We start from the raw sequence: 17,765 nt of genomic DNA, 5'->3' as shown, positions 1-17,765 counted from the left end.
ATGTCAAATATTACTAAGACTATGTGAATAGCTCACAAAATTGAGGGAAACATAGCAAATTATAAAGAATTCTCTTATTATCCCTTGGGAAGAGTTTTTAAACAAAAGGAATGATACTTTAAGATTGCAAGATAGTTTTGGAAAAAACTGAACATGACCAGGAAGCTGGACTTAACCTCTGGATAGAATGAACCTTATGTAAGACGTTGCTTCATGTTTAATTTTCAAAGGTTTGTCATAGCTAGAATTATATATGTTAGAACAATAACGCACAGTTGTGTTATGTCAGTAGCCTGATAGTTTGTCCTTTAAAATCCACGCAAATGAAAGAAAGACTGGCTTTTGCACATTGTCCTCTGGCTTCCACACTCGCACCACAGCACCCGCATACACACACAGTATTCAACACACACTCACTCAGTTAGCATTGGTTTAATTTCTGAAATTGATTTTATAAGAATAATGGTGTGGTAATAAATGATGCTGGTTTTTGTCTGCCTCTTAGGTACTGCACATGACTGGAGGTTACGGTGTGGAGCTGTGGACTTGTACTTCACGCTCTTTGGCCTCAGTAGACCTTCTTGTTTACCCTTGCCAGAGCTCGGGCTTGTTCTTAACCTAAAAGAGAAGAAAGCTGTCTTGAATCCAACCATAATTCCAGAAGCGGGAGTAGGCAATCAGGAAACTGCAAGTAACCCAGGCTGTCACACTCAGCTAGCAGGATTTCAGAACCCTGTGAGTATCACGTTAGTTCAAAAGACAGAGCCTCACTGTGTAGCACTACCCAAGAAGACTATGTCTTCTGAGACTCAATGAGTTCTCTAGCCTCAGGCCACTGCCAGTCTAACCCCCAGCTCCTATAAACAAACGTGCTCCAGTCAACTTGTATGGTGAAATAAGGCTCTTTTGGACCCTAGGATGTCTCCTGTGCATAGTACAGAGCCTTTTACACATCAGGCTGTCTTGTCTCTGTGTATGATGAAGCCTGTGGACTATAGACCGTGCCTTTAAGTTGCTTGCTGGCCAGTGGTTTTGAGTGAAAATTGACTGGAGAAGTAATCTAATTTGGGAAGGGATGGTACATTCCATTACATTTTACAATTTTTTTTTTAAATTTGTGGGTTTTGCCTTTAGAAAGCCTTTTCTTTCTAGCTCTGCATTATAAATTCCCAGACTCTGTAAAAAGAGCATATGTGAATCATTTCACTGTAAAAAGAATGTTCTAGAATGATTTTCATACTGATGACACAGTGTCTGCCCTACTACAGCCTTCTGTTTTCAGTAGTATCCAGAGCAGACTGTTCTGGTCATTCTCTACTGGTGCTTCCCCTTGAAACTCAGATTCTCTTTATGATTTACCTGGAGTTATCTGGGATATAATCACATTTACTAAAGATGCAAAGTATGCCCTAAGGTAGGAATTAGTGCTTATAATCCTTGCCCCATCTTGGTTGGTTGGTTTTTTAAGACATGGTTTCTCCGTGTGGCCTTGGCTTTCTTGGAACTCGCTTTGTAAACCAGGGTAGCCTCAAACTCAGAAATCACTTGCCTTTGCCTCCCAAGTGCTAGTCTTAAAGGCATGCACCATCACGTCTGGCTCACAGAAATTCTTTATCAGCTGCTTTTGGAGGCTGGACCACCCAATTTTTGTTTTAGTGCCTTTTGAACACAAGACTGTTTTTCTTTTTAAGATTGTAAAGGGTCTGTTCTTTGGCCTCTCTTCTACTGTCCTTAAAGATAATATCTGAACACAGTAATGCTGTGTCTCTCTGTCCTGTTGTGTGTGCACTAGTTCTCAAGTTCTCAGGATGAGGAGGAGGTCGATATGGACACCGTTCATGATAGTCAGGCCTTCATTTCCCATCATCTGAACATGCTTGAAAGGCCGTCCACTCCAGGTAAGGGTAACACAGCACAGCCTTGGGGGAGGGGCAGTGCTCACAGGTGTCCCTTCTCAGGTCTGTTACTTTATATTTAGAAGAGCAAGTATAGCATTGAGAAACCAATGTAAAATTCTTGAATTATACCAGTGTAATTTACATTGACAAAATAATAAATGGTAGAAAGTACTTTTTGGAGGTTTGGCCAGATGGCACAGTGGGTCAAGGCTTGGTTGTTCAAGCCTGTCACTCTGAGTTCAATGCCTGGCACCCTGTAAAGGTGGAAAGAGAAAACCAACCTCAAGTTCACGCACGCATGCATGCAAACTAAAAAAGTAACAAGTACTTCTTTTAATTTATTGTATTATATTGGTTCTCTACATAGTGAGTTACAGGCCAGCCAGAGCTATATAGTGAGACCTTGTCTCATCCTCCCCCTAAAAAATTTGGATTTGGGTGTAAGATATTTGTCATTTATCCCCCGCCCCCCCCTTTTGGTTTTTTGAGACAGGAGACAGGGTTTCTTTGTATAGCTCAGCTGTCCTGAAACTAGTTCTGTAGACCAGGCTAGCCTTGAACTCACAAAGAGCCATTTGCCTCTTCCTCCTAGTGCTGGGATTAACGGCACCAGCTTCCATCACCCACCTTTGTTTACTCTTAATAACAGGACTGTGGTTAAAGTTAAAATAGGGGGTTTGTTTTGTTTTGTTTTTAACTAAGGTCAGTGTTTTCCATAATGCCCCTCTTTTTTGGTCTGTCTCATATAATTTGATATCATAGATTTTATTTTATTTGTATTTATTTCTCAACTACCCTATTTTGGTTGGTTGTGTTATCTTTGTAGTACTACAAAATGATAAATTTATGTCTCTAAATTTATGTCTGTTTGTGTGTGTGCAAGTATGTCCATGTATATATGTATGTGTTCATGGGTGGATGCACACATGTATGGAGATCACAGCTGTGGGTGCCATTCTCCTGCCACTGTCCACCTTTGGTTGAGACAGTGAGAGATCTGCCTGTCCCCACCTCCCATCTAGCCATTGCTAGAATAAAAGCATGCATCACTGCACCCATGCTTTCTTTGGGTTTGGTGGTCCAAACTGAGTTTCTCCTGCCTACCAAGCAAGTATTTTATGAACCAAGCCATTTTCTCAGCTTAGATTTATTTTTTAGCATTTCTTTAGCACACACCTTTAATCTTGGCACTCTGGAGGCAGAGTTAAGTGGATCTGAGTTCAAGGCCAGCCTGGTCAATGGAACAAATTCCAGGACAGCCAGGACTGCATAGAGAAACCCTGGCTCAAAAACCAAATGCTTGTTCATGCACACCTCCTCCCCCCAACACACACACACACACACACACACACACACACACACACACACACACACAAATCCTAATCCTGGCCTGTACTTATTTAATGGTCTTTATGTTCTCTTCATTAATATGTTTTACTGACCCTCAGTATCTCTTAATGCACTTTGGTTGGAAGCCTACTTAATCAGATGTCACAAAAACTGTTTTCAGCCTGTGTGCTCGCCAGATAATTTCTGCACTGATTCTCAGTCTGGGTTTCTGCTAGTGAGCAGAATTTATCTTGGAGATAATTGCTGGCTCTAAATTTTCTGGTCCAATCATCTAGTCTTCTTAGGGTTTTTTTTTATATTTTTATGCATATGTACAATGTATTGTGATTATGTTCACCCCATTGCCTTTTGGCATCCCCTTTCCTTTCTCTCTGAACCTTTTATATTTCCTACCTCATCCCCCAGTGGCTGTGCCATTAGCTAATGACATCCCTTCTCAAGCAACCATTAATGATGCAATTACCACAGGAAGAGATGGGACCTTCAGATACCTCTATGCATGATGGGAAGTGTGCAGATGTCTCTAGCTGCTGCTGTTCATGGTTACAACAGCAGTGATTCACGATACTCTTGATCTTAAATTCTTTCTGCCCTCTTTTCTATGATGTACCCTGCCTGGGTCTCAGTGCAGTGAAGGGATAGAAACACTCTTGTTGTAAGCTGAGCTGCCTCTGTCATTGATTCTTAACCCTTTTGTCAGATGTGAGTCTACATTCATTAGAGCCTCAAACCCTTGGCTGGGAGCCACAACGGTCTTGGAACAAGCATGAATGTTTAGAAGGCAGTTTGACATGTTCAACAATGGTACTGTGTTCCCTGCTTGGGTCCATGTCCTCCCAGCCGTAGGCTTTGAGCAGGTTTATAGTGTCAGGTGTGTATTCCCTCGTGTGAAGCCTGTCGTCAAAGCAATCGCAGAAACACGTGGTCGTCCTGCAGATAGCTGTGCCACGTCACCCCAGTAGATTTACTTGTCGGGCCAGTATTGCCGCCTACACCAGTCTTCAGCTGGGAGGGACTAAGGGTGAGCTGCAGCCTGCATTGCGCCTTCCAGCACTGCAAACACTAGTAAGCAGCGAGGGGGTTTGCAGTTCAGGTCTGTTTTCATTTCTTTGTATCCTGTGACCAAAGCGTGTGGTGTGTTAGTAAGAGGGCCTCTGTTATAATTTCACTGAGATTCTGTCTTTGGCTTCTCATTCTATGTAGGCAAGCTAGAACAATGACAATAGACTGTATTCTCTCTCTCTCTCTCTCTCTCTCTCTCTCTCTAAGATTTATTTTTATTATTGCTATCAGTGTGTGGGGAGGGGGAGTAAGTGCCTTCTGAAAGTCTAAAGAGCATGTTGGATTCCTCTGAGTTGGAGTTACAAAAGTTGTGAGCTTCTTAACATGGGTGCTTGGAACTGAATGCAGGTCCTTTGAAAGTACAGCGAGTGCTTCTCTAACTACTGAGCCATTCTCCATTCCATGGCCTTTACTTTTAAGGTGTCTGCAGCCTCTGTAGCAAACAGTTCATGGGCAGGTATTCTGACCCTGGCATCAGGGTTCTTGTTTAAGCCCATGACTTCTAGGAGAGCGTTGTCTATCTGTGAACTTTCTTCTGTCTATGGTATTCTCTCTCTCTCTCTTTTTTTTTTCTTCCTTTCTTTTTTTTTGGAGCTGAGGACTGAACCCAGGGCCTTGTGTTTTCTAGCCAAGTGCTCTACCACTGAGCTAAATCCCCAACCCCTATGGTATTCTCTTAATCTGCTCATCATGAGCCTTGGTTTGCATATTTTGAAATGTTTGCTTCCCCTTATTAATTAGAAAATGTCTTTATTGATTTTAGCAGTCTTATTAGCAGCTCTGTACTTTGAGGACTCGAGTGGATCTTTCTATGGTTTTCTGGCTTCTAGGGTTGCTGGTGAGAGGTCAGGTGTTATTTGTTTATCTTTGTAAATGTGTTGCTGTATTATCCCTTACAGTTTTTTTTTTTTATCATCTACTTTTTGATGCTAGATCTTCTGTATCAGAAGCTGTTCTTGAGCTTGCTGTGTAGCCAGTGGTGAACTTCTTATCCTCCTGCTTTACCTCCTAAATCCTGGAATTATAAATGTTCAGTACACGTGACTAGTTTTATCCTAGGCTGGGGTCTAAACCCAGGGCTTCATCCATTCTAAGCAAATACTCTGACAACTGACTTGCATTTCCAGTCCTGTTATAGCTTTCAGGGTCTCCCTCTGCTCTGGGTTTTTTACATTTTCATTGTTATGTATCATGGAAAGGTCCTTCTCCACTCACGTCTAGTTGAACTTGTAAATGCCTCTTGTGTTTGTATTGTCTATTTTCTAGATCTGAGGGATTTTCTGTTATAATTTAAATGAGATTCTGTCTTTGGCATTTAGTCTCAGTTCTTCTAGCTTGTGGGTAGGTATTCTTCTTAAGTTTTATCTCCTAATCATATGCCAGAGTTCTTAGACATTGTAGCCATGCTGTTTTGCTTTTTTTTGGTTATTTTTCTCCTTGTTTATTAGTATTTAAATTCAGTTTTGTGTGTGTGTGTGTGTGTGTGTGTGTACATCTATGGCTCAGAACACATGTGCAAGTTGTAGGATGACTTGTAGGTGTCAGATCTCAGGCTGGAGAGATGGCTCAGCAGTTAAGAACTCTGATTGCTCTTTCAGAGGTCCTGAGTTCAATTCCTAGCAACATCGTAGTGGCTCACAACCATCTGTAATGGGATCTGATGCTCTCTTCTGGTGTGTCTGAAGATAGCTACAGTGTACTCATAAATACAATAAATCTTTAAAAAAAGAAAAAAAAAAGTCAGTTCTCTCCCTTTTACCCTGTGGGTCTCAGAAACTGTAGTCAGGTTTTTAGGCTCTGCAGCAGGACTTCTTCCTGTTACTCATTCCTCTGCTTAGTTAAATCTGTTGTAAGATAAAAGTCACTGTAGAGTATATTCAATTCAGTTTTTGCCAGTTCTAACTTTTTTTCTCAAATCTTAATTTCCTGAATTTTTTTCTTTGTGTTGCTGAGTTTCCCAATCTCCAGAATCATAACATATTGAAGGCCACTCATCATGTTTATGAGTTAATGTTTTAGGTATTTCGGTGTCTCGAGTTCAGTAGTTGAGTTAGGGTCTTTTGGAGAACCCATGTTGCCTTGCTTTCCATATTTCTTTGGAAACGTGTTGCAGTTTATGCCTCTGTTGGTCTGGACACTTGTGGTTTTACTATTGATCAGCCTAGTCGTGAAGGTTGATTCTCTACTGCACACAGAAGAGAACACTAACTGCTGAACCACTAACAACAGACTGTAGGAGACAGAGACGCGGGCTCACATAAAGCTGCTGCTGATACTCGAGTGACCATAGAGAAGAGGACGGGAAACACTTGTGCTGCTGTTACCACATTTGTGCATACCTTTGGGACCAGCATCTGACCTCTGGATTCCATTATCCTATTTTCTGTTATACCATTAGAACTACTTCTTGGGGCTGGAGAGATGGCTCAGTGGTTAAGAGGTATTCTGTAAATTTGATAATTGAAATGTTTTTAGCAAACTATATGCAAATGCCAAATAAATACTAACATATATGAAGTGGCTCCTGTAGCAGAGTACAGGCTCTGGTTTATGTGTTCGGTAAGTCTTTCAAGTTTATTGTCTTTCAAGTGTGAATTTTCTCTGCGGCAACAGGGCAAAGGATTAAATTACTCTGATCTATAGTAGCCTTAATATTGTATTCCGTTTATGATTAGACTTTTACTAGAGCTGAACTATTTCTCGTTTGAAAGCTAACATGTGAAATCTGTTAAACTTTTCTGTTAAACTTTTTTTCTGCTTTTAGGAAACAAAGAACTATATTTCCCCTTTTTGATCTTTTAGGGCTCTCTAAGTACCGACCATCCAGCTCCAGGTCTTCCTTAATGCCCCAGCATGCATTAGGCTGTGACATCACACCAACCACAAAACCCCAGTGGAGTATGGAACTGTCCCGAAAGGGAGCAGGTATACTTAGTTTTGTTTGTTTGTTTGTCTGTTTTGCCTCAAGAAAATCTAAATTCAGGGTTAATTTATCAATTAAAAAATACTAGGAAAGTGGAGAACCAAGTTTTCTTGCAATGTATTGACTGGTTTTATATTATGTAATTTAAAGACTTTCAGATTAGTGTTTATCTGTTTCAGAAGTTTGTGTTATAGAAAATTCATAAATAACAAAAAAATAATGAGGAAGAAAGTTATTCTTCATTATGTTGTGTAATTACTTGTAATAATGAAATCACTTGCTCTTGCCTTGCAGTCAGACGTTAACTTGAATGTAAACCTTAGAGTCTTTGTCATTGCCCCTTCACATAATGGACACAGAAACCACCCGGAGCTCAGGACTGCTGTTTCATTCATGAAAGTTTAGTGCTAAACGTGTATTTAGAGTATTCCATACAGTGCTGTCAAGGTAGCTGTATGGTAAAGGTGGGTTCTGCCAAGGCTGACAGCTGAGTTTGAGCCCCAGAACCCACATGATGGAAGGAGAGAAGGAGAGTTAAGTTGTCTTGTGAACTACACACATACACACACACCAAGGCTTACATTATTCCATGCTGACTGGCTTGCTTGAGCAGTTCAGCTCATCTGACTTATTCATCCATTTTACAGCTGCTGCTTGCTGTGTACCTCATTGCTAATCAAGCAAAGATGAGGACCAAATAAATGGCACCTGTCAGATGCTATGAGCTATCAGGAAACAAAGATTAGGTTTTCAGACGTTTACGGAAAAGGAGTAGGAAAGAAAGCCACATAAGTGAAGGCACTTCTGAAGGCTGGGCTTTCCAAAGTGTTTAGTAAACCTTACACATCTATGGATTTCTGCTTATGTTTCAGTGGGTGGAGTTTGCTTTGATAATGTGGTTTTTTGTATGATATAAACAGAAGATTAATGCTTACTGATTTGAGGAAGGAACTCAGGGACCAACTATGATTAATAAGTAGATTTCAGCCAAAAGCAACAGCTCAGAATACTTCAGTGTTAAGAACATAGATTGTTGGCTGCCAAAAGCCTTTTGTGAAGTGTGTACATTCATTGAAGTAGATTCACACAGTGTTTCAGAAGGAATTGAGTTGGGACTTTGGCTCAGGGGATTGTTTCTTTGGCTCCTTCTCCCATTTCTTCCTTCCTCACTTCTCTCACCTTTCTGCTTGTCCTTTCCCCATTCACTCGTGTGTGTGTGTGTGTGTGTGTGTGTGTATTGAATTTCAAATAAAGCTTTTTCCTATCACATTGTCACAGTGCACATGGAGAGAGCTCAGTCCTCTCCTTCCACCATGTGGGTTCTAGGATCAAGCGCAGGTTGTCAGGCTTGGTAGTAAGCATTGCCAACTGCTGAGCCATTCTGCTGACCCTAGAGTAGAAGTGTCACTCCTAGCTGGTGTGACAATAATCCTGTCGGAGCATTACTCTGAAATCATCGTGTGGGATGTCAGAAATTCAGTGTTAGCCTAAACCAGGCAATATCAGGTGAGGTGGAGGTAAAGGGGAGTTCTCTGCTTCCCCTCAGAGCAGGGCGCGGTGGGAGCAAGATTGGCCTGTGGCTGAGTTAGGGTCTTGAGAGAAAGAGAAGAGTGATGAGGGAAGCTGTGGCCTCCCTTCCATCTGCAGACTCGAGAGTAAGGAGCACATGTGGGCTTTGTGAGGGCATGTTCAGCTGAGGTCTCTTTTATTCATGCTTGCTAGAACGTATTAAAAACATTTGCTCTAGTTGACTACAAATGGAGAGGTTAGAATATAGAATATAAGAATATAGAATATAAGAATCTAGTAGACTTGCAGCTCTTCTCGGAGTACTTAAGTAAATAAAGGCCCTTTTAGCAGTGTTTCCTTACTCATTCTGTTCTTTCCTCACGTTCAGAGCTACTGAGTGTGGGTCCCTTGCTTCCTCTACTCACACAATAAGTGACAGCTCAAATGTCTTAATGACATAGCACCAAGGACCCAGATGGTATCCAAGAACAGAAATGTGTTACATCTAAGAAAGATGCACACATTTTGTTAGTAGGGGATATGATGATGTACTTTTAACTCTTCCTACATAACACATGTATGCATACAGAACACACAGGTACAGTTACAGGTACACACACACACACACACACACACACACACACTCCTTTTTCCTGTGTACGAGGGTAGAGAAGATGTATTAAATGCATATGATTTTGTGGAGGTGGTAGGTCAGGCTATGGGATAACCAAGGAGAGGTGAGAATGGCCCCTTCATCCACTTCCTTTCCCTCCATCTGTCCTGAGGGAAGGAGAATAGGCAGGAAGGGCCACATGGTTCTGTGAGTGAAGGTTTGAGCATCGTAGAGCCTCTTTCCCAACATTGAGCCCCCTTTCCTCCACTGCAAGGTTGGAGGCATCAGGACTGTCTCCTGGGTTTATTTAGTGATGGCAGGGATGAAGAACAGAGGGGAAGGGGAGATGGTGGAGCAGATGGAACTCCCTAGTGATTTCTGAGAGGAGAGGAGTCCTGCAGCTGCCTCGCTCAGGCTGCTGGGTTATGTAATGCCTTCTTGCATAATTCAGAAAACACAAGTCTAGTACTTGAAATCTTACTTTGAAATTAAAACAATTTCTTTTAAAAAGCTTGTATGCTCTCCCTAGAGATCTCTTTTTTTTTTTGAAACTCATGATGAAAAACAGACTGACTGTTTTTTTCTTTAAATTACAATGATGTATTTAAACATCTTATTTTTTATTTAATCTAAAGAACCAAAGAGCAGAATTCACATCTTTTCTAACAAACTAGAGACTTTGTGTTAACTATGAGTGTGCACCTAATATAAATGAAGTCAATAAAGTTAGTAGATTGTTCACTGTTTCTTAAGCATTCTTATTAGATGGACTGCAGAGCTCGCAAGTTAGGCTTTTATTAAGTACATTTGTGCGTTTCCCATCTGTTGACTACAGCTTGTTTGTTTGTTTAAATTTGGTGTTAGGGAAGATTTTATGTTGGGCAGAACAATTCAAAATGTCTTTTACATAACACAAAGGAGCATCTTTTAATATTCTGAATTATGTGAGCCTCCATATCTAACATAGAGAAGGTGTTTCAGATCACTGAAGGGGCTTTGTCAGCTTAAGAGCTGGCTGTGGAGCCCCTCCTTGGCTGTTTCTGTTAGTGCTTGTTACATCAGTGGTCCCATGAAATCCACACTGCAGTCCTTCTCTCAGTTACCTCTTTAAATTTATACTCTAGTCCATAGTTTCTCTCTCTCCACCCTGCAATATATTTGCTAGTCATATCTTTATCTGTAGTTTTCAGATGTTTGTATGTGGTGAAGTTAACATGATAGAGTTCCTTGTAACTCTGGTAAAATTACAGTCCTGTCTAGACACATAATTGGAGCAGGTTTGTCAGTGCCATGTGTCTTCATTTTGTTAACTATTGTGGATATTCAGGATGTAGATGCATTAATTCATTGCGGATTACAAAGTAATGTTATTCTAATTAATATTGCCATTTTTATTTATAGGATATATTATTTCTATAAAGCTAAATTCCCTTTTTATTATTACTCACTGGCGTGAGCCATGTACAAAAGTCTAGATAAATGCCTAATTCTCTCTGTCTTTAATAATTTTTAAAATAATGAATTTATTGACCATATTCTTTAATGGTGATCAGTTTCTGTTCATAGTATTTGTTATCCAGGATTAGTATTGAAATTGATGTATCTGAACATTTTTAAAGGCAGCCTCCTGGGTCAGTTAGGCAAGACTTTTAAGTTCCTTGTCATATCTATGCTTCAGGCTCATCACATAAGCATTCTGACTCAAACTGGACTCCGTGCTTCGTCACAGGAGCTGTATGTAGATACTATCACCCAGGTTCTTAAAGCTACTTAGCTTCCCCTGTTCTCATAAAAACCAGGCGAAATTCAAGATTTGTAAGCAGGATATCCTATTCTGAGCTGTGGAGCGTGCAGATAAAGATGGGTTCATCTTCAAAGTGGTTGTAGGTATTCCCTGGAAAAGAGTAAACCCACAAACCTTCATTTGGTCTTTGCTTCTGCTGGGAAGAACACAGGATATCCATTGGCTTTTCTGAAGTCCAGTGGCCAGTGTTGGATTTGTCCAGCGATGAGGAGACCTGTGAGCTCTGGCCCCAAGACTCCAGGAAGTGCAGAGAGCTGTGCATAGCTAGCTAGTTAGAGTGGGCAGTTGTTAGACAAAGTGGTTGCAGGGCGGCCGGCCATGAGCTGGGAGCTCAGTTGCTTATATGGCTTTAACTTTGTTTCTTTTCCCTGTTACCTGGCTCGGTTTTGTGAGATATGAGTCTGGTTTTCTATACTTCTAGCTTGGGAGCATATTTAGGCATTTGAGATGGAAATTAAGATCATATAATAGCACATTTTGTTAGTTTCCTTGGTCATCAGGTCATTAGAACTGAAGAGAGCCCTTGAGGACATTGAGGCACTTTTTAGACACAGTACACTTTATACTGGAGGCTCACCAGGCAGTGTGATCTAGAACATGGGCTCACAAGCTTCAGTTCCTGTCCTTTCTACTGACATGACTCTTGCCTTTGGAAACATTGGCCTTCACAGCTTCTGCCCTTCCAAGTCTTTACTGTGTGTACAGAGTGTTCCAGAGAGTTTACCTTTACCTGTCTATTCCCAGAAATCATCTAAGGAGCCAAAGGAGCATTTAATTTTCACTAAGATACCATTAACTAGCAGAGTATATTTGTGTATGAATAATTTTCTAAGTGACCCAATAAAGTACTGCCCTCTCCTCAGGGCAGAGCAGTATTTGAAGGAGCTTTCTTTTCATTGGCCAGTATAGATCTTAGTGTATAGCGCATAGGAAGTGATTGTTGAATCATAATATTTACAGAACATTAATATTCAAAGGACAGTTTGCTAATACGTTAGCACAGCACATATTATAATTTTTTATAGGCTGGAGGAACCTAAAATAGTTGACTTCTGGCCAAGGTGGTGGCAGTTCTGTTAAAGTAGTTAGCTGTCGTATACTCTGTGAGACTATCATGAGCTTCCTCTGAGGAAAGCTGTCTTTCCTACCAGCAACAGAAACTCACTCTGTTTTCACCCTGAAGGTAAAGAGCAGCCTTTGGAGATGGGTGTGCATCCCGTGGCGGCCCCGCTCTCCGTGTTTGCTAAGGAGGCTCTGTCCTCTGCCCGGCACAGCGAGCACCACCACCACCATCACCATGAGCACAAGAAGAAGAAGAAGAAGCACAAACACAAGCACAAGCACAAGCACAAGCATGACGGCAAGGACAAGGACAAGGACAAGGAGCCCTTCACCTTCTCCAGCCCTGCCAGTGGCAGGTCTGTGCGCTCCCCTTCACTCTCAGACTGAAGCCTGCTCCACAGTCCTCTGTGCAGAGACACAGCAGGGACTATGGCGAGGCTGAAGAGGATGCTTGAAGTCCCCATTTGACGGCTGTGTTTGTATAACTGGGATTTAAATAGGAATGAGTGTTTTGGTTTTGGAGGAACTGTTCCACCCCCAGTTCTTCCTGAAAACAGAGCGACTGTTTATAAAAGCCTTCGTATCCACTGCAGGCCTCTTTAGATGTTGGTCTCCTATGGACTGCCAAAGTCAGGTGTGCTTGACAGCCTTGGATGGACAGAAGGACATTGTCAGCAGAAGCAACTGCCCGATCTGTGGTAGCCAGCGTTTCCATGAAGTGCTAAACAGCACCACTTGCAATTGCTGGAGAGAGGCTTTTCTGTAGGGCCCAATCCCTCTCGACTGCTTTTTGTGTTAGCCATTGAAACTAAGCACCATCATTTATGAGCGAAGAATCCTATAGTTCTTTTTACCCTAAAATATAAAAAGTTTTGAAAGAAATTATTTTTTAAACAATTTAAAGTAACTATCTTTTGATAGTACATTTGGTGATTATGATATTGCAATGTAGCAGATCCAACATTATTCTCAAATCAAGATGTTAAATTATGTTTTGTTTTGTCTTCCATTAAATGCAGGTGAATGTGTTCAGATGTAAAATATGTTTTGCTGAATGTGGACAGTTTATACACATAACACATATTCTCTCTGAAATGACTCTGTATATAAGGCAGGTGTGGTTGTGCATGCCTGTAATTCCAGCAGTTGGGAGATAGAGGTCAGGATCATTCAAGGCCTGCCTGACACACATGAAAATCTGTATCACAAAAGCAAAATGACAAAGTCACTCTACATAACAAAACATGATACTTTGAAAAAGTGTCTTTATTTATTGTTTCCTAGCTTGGTCACAGCTGATTTGGCCCACACTGGAGTAGACCAGCAGCAGTTTAAATAAACACACGTGCCATGCTTTGGGTTCATAGTTTAACAGTTTGTGTGGTTGTATGTTTTGGTTTTGTTTTTTGGCTTTTGATTTTCTGAATTTCCCAGGTTCTGGTGTTAAAAAATATTTTCATATTATTCAGTTTTATCATTTCTTTTGTTACTAAATGTTTGACTCAATTCTTGATCTCAGAATAAATATTTCAAAAGGGATTCAACAATGCTGGACTTTTAAATGTACTTTTAGTTGTATTTAACTTGTTTAGTAAATAACTTTTTTAAGTCTGCCTTTGTTTTTCTTTATCCTTTGTTACTTTCCTGAGCATGTTTATCCAATATGTCAGGTTGCATTTGCAGAGGGCTTTGAAATGAGTGGGATTTGAACTGTGCCAGTATCCGGGCACTTCAGTAGATGGAGATGAGGTTAGGAACAACACCTTCAAGGAAGGCCGTGTGCAGCGAACTCGACCTCAACTGTGAGTACAAAGGACGTGTGGTCAGGAGCTGCTGACCGGAGCTGGGGTCTCACTGCGTAGATCAGGCTGGGCCTGAACTCCAAGATCATCTGGCCTGCCGAGTGAGGGTACCACCACATTTAGGTCTGTGATCAGGTATTTATCCACCTAAATGACCCTTACGAATTCAAATTAATTAAATGGTGGCCAACTTCAATTAGTTTTGAAAAATGGGAAATTTTATATCTTAGTGTGCAAATAACACTTTTATATAGTCCCTGGGACTTGACATTGCAAAACAATTACTTCTGCCATGGCCTGCTGCTGTATAGCCCGCTGCTATCATAAGGCCCTCTTAGGCAGCACATACAGTACTAAGACTTGGATCCGTCTGTGTAACTCTGATTCTCATCTGGGTGATTTGTGAGAATCAGACCCTTCTTGGTGGGCCACAAGTTATACTACTGATTCAAAGTAGACAATTAAAAAAATTATTTCTAATTGTCTACTTTGAATCAGTTATTTCTAGGGGTTGGGGATTTAGCTCAGTGGTAGAGCGCTTGCCTAGCAAGCGCAAGGTCCTGGGTTCAGTCCCCAGCTCCGAAAAAAAGAAAAAAAAAATATTTCTAGATTTAAAAAGTTAATCATACATGGTCAGTACAAACTTGAGTGTTTCTCAGTCTCCTTCCCCAGAGGCATTTCTTAAGTGTCTTGTTTGGAGTTCATCATGTACACGTGTCTGTACATACACACGGGAGACTTTTAAACTCATGAAAGCAGACGATACATACACACTTGCAGAAGTTGTTTGTTTTTATACTTCAAGTCTTCTGTCATAGTAAGAAGGTTTAGAATTCTGTGGTTCTAGAAGAAGTCTCTCGTTTTAGAATATGTTTTAAGTGTTTCCATTCTTTAATCTAGAGAGGATTTACCTTGAACTCACTGTGATGAAAAGTAGACAGAGGTCCAGTTTTTCTTTGCTTACGCTACCCAGCACAGCATATTAAGAACTTACGTCTTTGGGGGCTGGAGAGATGGCTCTAGAGGTTAAGAGCACTGACCTCTCTTCCAGAGGTCCTGGGTTCAATTCCCAGCAACCGCATGGTGACTCACAACCATCTGTAATAGGATCAGATGCCCTCTTCTGGTGTGTCTGAAGACAGCTACAGTGTACTAATAAATAAAATAAGTAAATAAATCATAAAACATAAGAGAACTAAGTCTTTCTGGATTTCAGATTTGCCTGTTAAATTTCTTTACAAATTCTGGTGTGTTTTTAGACTACATCTGTCTGCTGTGTAAGTTTTGACATGCTGGATCCATTTGTTTTCTGCTTTTCAGCCTTAGCTCCAACAATTTTTTTGAGCTTGTAATTTACATATATAAAATTAATTCCTAGTAGTTCTTAGCTTTAACAGATACTTAGATGACATTCTGCCATCACAGCCCAGTCACCCTCAAAATGCCCTTCACCCCCAATTACCAGTGACCAATTTTCTATCCCTGTGTTCTTACCTTTTAATAAATTACCACGGCTTAATTTTTTTAGCTATAATTTTACCTTTTAATAAGTATCAATTTATTTTTCTCAGGCACTTTTACCACAGCTGTGGTTTTTAACCTTCCTAATGTCGTGACCCTTTAATACAGTTCCATGTGACTATTTTTGGATTATATTTTGGATTATTTTCATGGAATCTTATTCCATAAGATTATTTTTGTTGCTACTTCAGAACTGTAATTTTGCTACTGCTATAAATCATTAATAACTGTTTTCTAGTGGTCTTAAGTGACCCTGGTGAAAAGGTCAGCCACACCCTCACCATACTGTCAAAGAGATCACAGCCCACGGGTTGAGAATGGCTGCACTCCAGCCCCGGCAGAAGAGACTCTAACGACACCTCTCTCTCTCTCTCTCTCTCTCTCTCTCTCTCTCTCTCTCTCTCTCTCTCTCTCTCTCTCTGTTATTTTAAAGATTTATTTATTTATTATATATAAGTACACGGTAGCTGTCTCCAGACACACCAGAAGAGGGAATCAGATCTCATTACAGATGGTTGTGAGCCACCATGTGGTTGCTGGGATTTGAACTCAGGACCTCTGGGAGAGCAGTCAGTGCTCCTAACCGCTGAGCCATGGGCTGGAGAGATGGCTAAGGCTCATAACCAACAATCGTCTCTCTCTCTCTCACTGTGTGATTATTCTGTTCCTTATGCTAGCTTTGTGCCTGGCCGCTGTACCGGTTGCTCATTTGTGCTGCTCAAAGGCGTTATTCTATACACAATGGTAATTTTATGGCTTTTTATACATGCGATTTTCTATTTTCTCCTTTTGTGTGACTTCTTCCTCCTGCTGAACTAGAGCAGCCATGCTGGCCATCCACTCAGTGGCGTGGGTGCCATTTTCCTTCTCTGGACTTGGCAGCCCATCCTTGGAGGCTGAGGGTTGGAGTTTCACATTTTTCTTTGTTTCTGGGAAATTAACATTTACAGTTCTGTTTATCATTCTTGTTTGGATGGTTTTTTGTAAAAGAAGAAGAAAGGCTAGCTATTGTCATCAGTGTCTCACAGATGGCTTGAAAGGGCAGTTGTAATCCAAATGCACCAAGATCCTTGCTGGGAAAAACTAGACGGCCATAAGTTTCCCCGCTGCCTCCTGCTTATCTCCTGTTTGCATTGTACCTTCAGGTCGAATGTCTGCTCGCTCACAACTGTTTCAGAGTTCTCAACTGCTGGGCACCACCGACTTTAGCCTAGCACTAGTGACTTGCTTCCAAGGAATAAAATATGGAAAAGGAAAAATATTAACTCCACCATACAGGGGTTGGGGATTTAGCTCAGTGGTAGAGTGCTTGCCTACCAAGCACAAGGCCCTGGGTTCGATCCTCAGTTCAAAAAAAAAAAAAAACCGTCCACCATACAGAATGCTGGCAGATACCACACATCCATGGCAAACAACAGTGGTAAGACGTATTTGTGTGCCTCTCATGGGGTTTGGAGAAATGTCACAGACGACCTGGCTTCAGGTCCCAGTACACACGATTGCTCATGCCTGTCTGCAACTCCAGTTCTGACCAGGCATTGCACGCGTGTGGCGCACATACATACATGAAGGCAAAATACCCATACATAAGATAAAAATATATAAATCTCTAGAAAAAATTGAAGTGTCTTCCATACTGTGATGTTAGAGAAACCACTTCTGTTTGGAGACAAAACTCCTGTTCTGAGTCTGTTTTGTCTAAAGAGGAAACAGAAACCTAATTGGATGCAGGTTCGTTTTCAAAGCTGCTACAAGAACAAGGGGGCGGGGAGGAAATGGAATTACAGTAGAGTAAGAACAATACAGTTTGTTTCTGGTGTGGATCCTGCTAGAGGAAAAGGACTTTAGTGGGAAAGCATTTGAAATTCAAGTCTGTTCGAGAATTTCCTGGATGTACCCCTGTTGCTGCTATGGCTGCAGAGTCCGTGCCTCCTGGAAATTTGATTATTAAATCCTGCTCCCTCCTAGATGATGATGCTTTAAAACAAGTAGGAACTTTGGGATGTGATTAGGGCGTGAGAGTTGAATCCCCATGGGCTCAGCCCTCTGAGGGACCCCAGGAAGTTAGCTGCTGCTTGGGCTATGGAGGCATAGGAAGAAGGCCCCACCCATTAGCCAGGAAGTAGGCTCTTGTCAGACACAAAACCTGCCTGGCACCTTGATCTTGAATCCCCCAGTATCCACAGAGGGAAATTGTTTAGTTTCATTGTTTATAAGTTAC

At 41.2% G+C, this 17,765-nt stretch overlaps 1 protein-coding gene across 6 annotated transcripts in view; it reads left to right on the top strand.

The window, feature by feature from the left end:
* Positions 1–13,834, top strand: part of Taf2 (TATA-box binding protein associated factor 2) — a 56,603-nt gene extending 42,769 nt beyond the window's left edge. For all 6 annotated transcript variants that reach the window (XM_087555593.1, XM_087555590.1, XM_087555588.1 and 3 more), the window contains 4 exon segments: positions 506–735; positions 1,793–1,898; positions 7,113–7,235; positions 12,343–13,834. In XM_087555593.1, coding sequence (XP_087411719.1) covers positions 506–735; positions 1,793–1,898; positions 7,113–7,235; positions 12,343–12,608 — 725 coding nt within the window. In that variant the 3' untranslated portion in view covers positions 12,609–13,834.
* Positions 13,835–17,765: the final 3,931 nt, after the last annotated feature.

This window comes from Rattus norvegicus, chromosome 7 (genome assembly GCF_021556685.1).
Source record: "Rattus norvegicus strain SHRSP/BbbUtx chromosome 7, alternate assembly SHRSP_T2T, whole genome shotgun sequence".
Taxonomy (NCBI): domain Eukaryota; kingdom Metazoa; phylum Chordata; class Mammalia; order Rodentia; family Muridae; genus Rattus; species Rattus norvegicus.
This window is presented reverse-complemented; position numbering and strand designations above follow the sequence as displayed.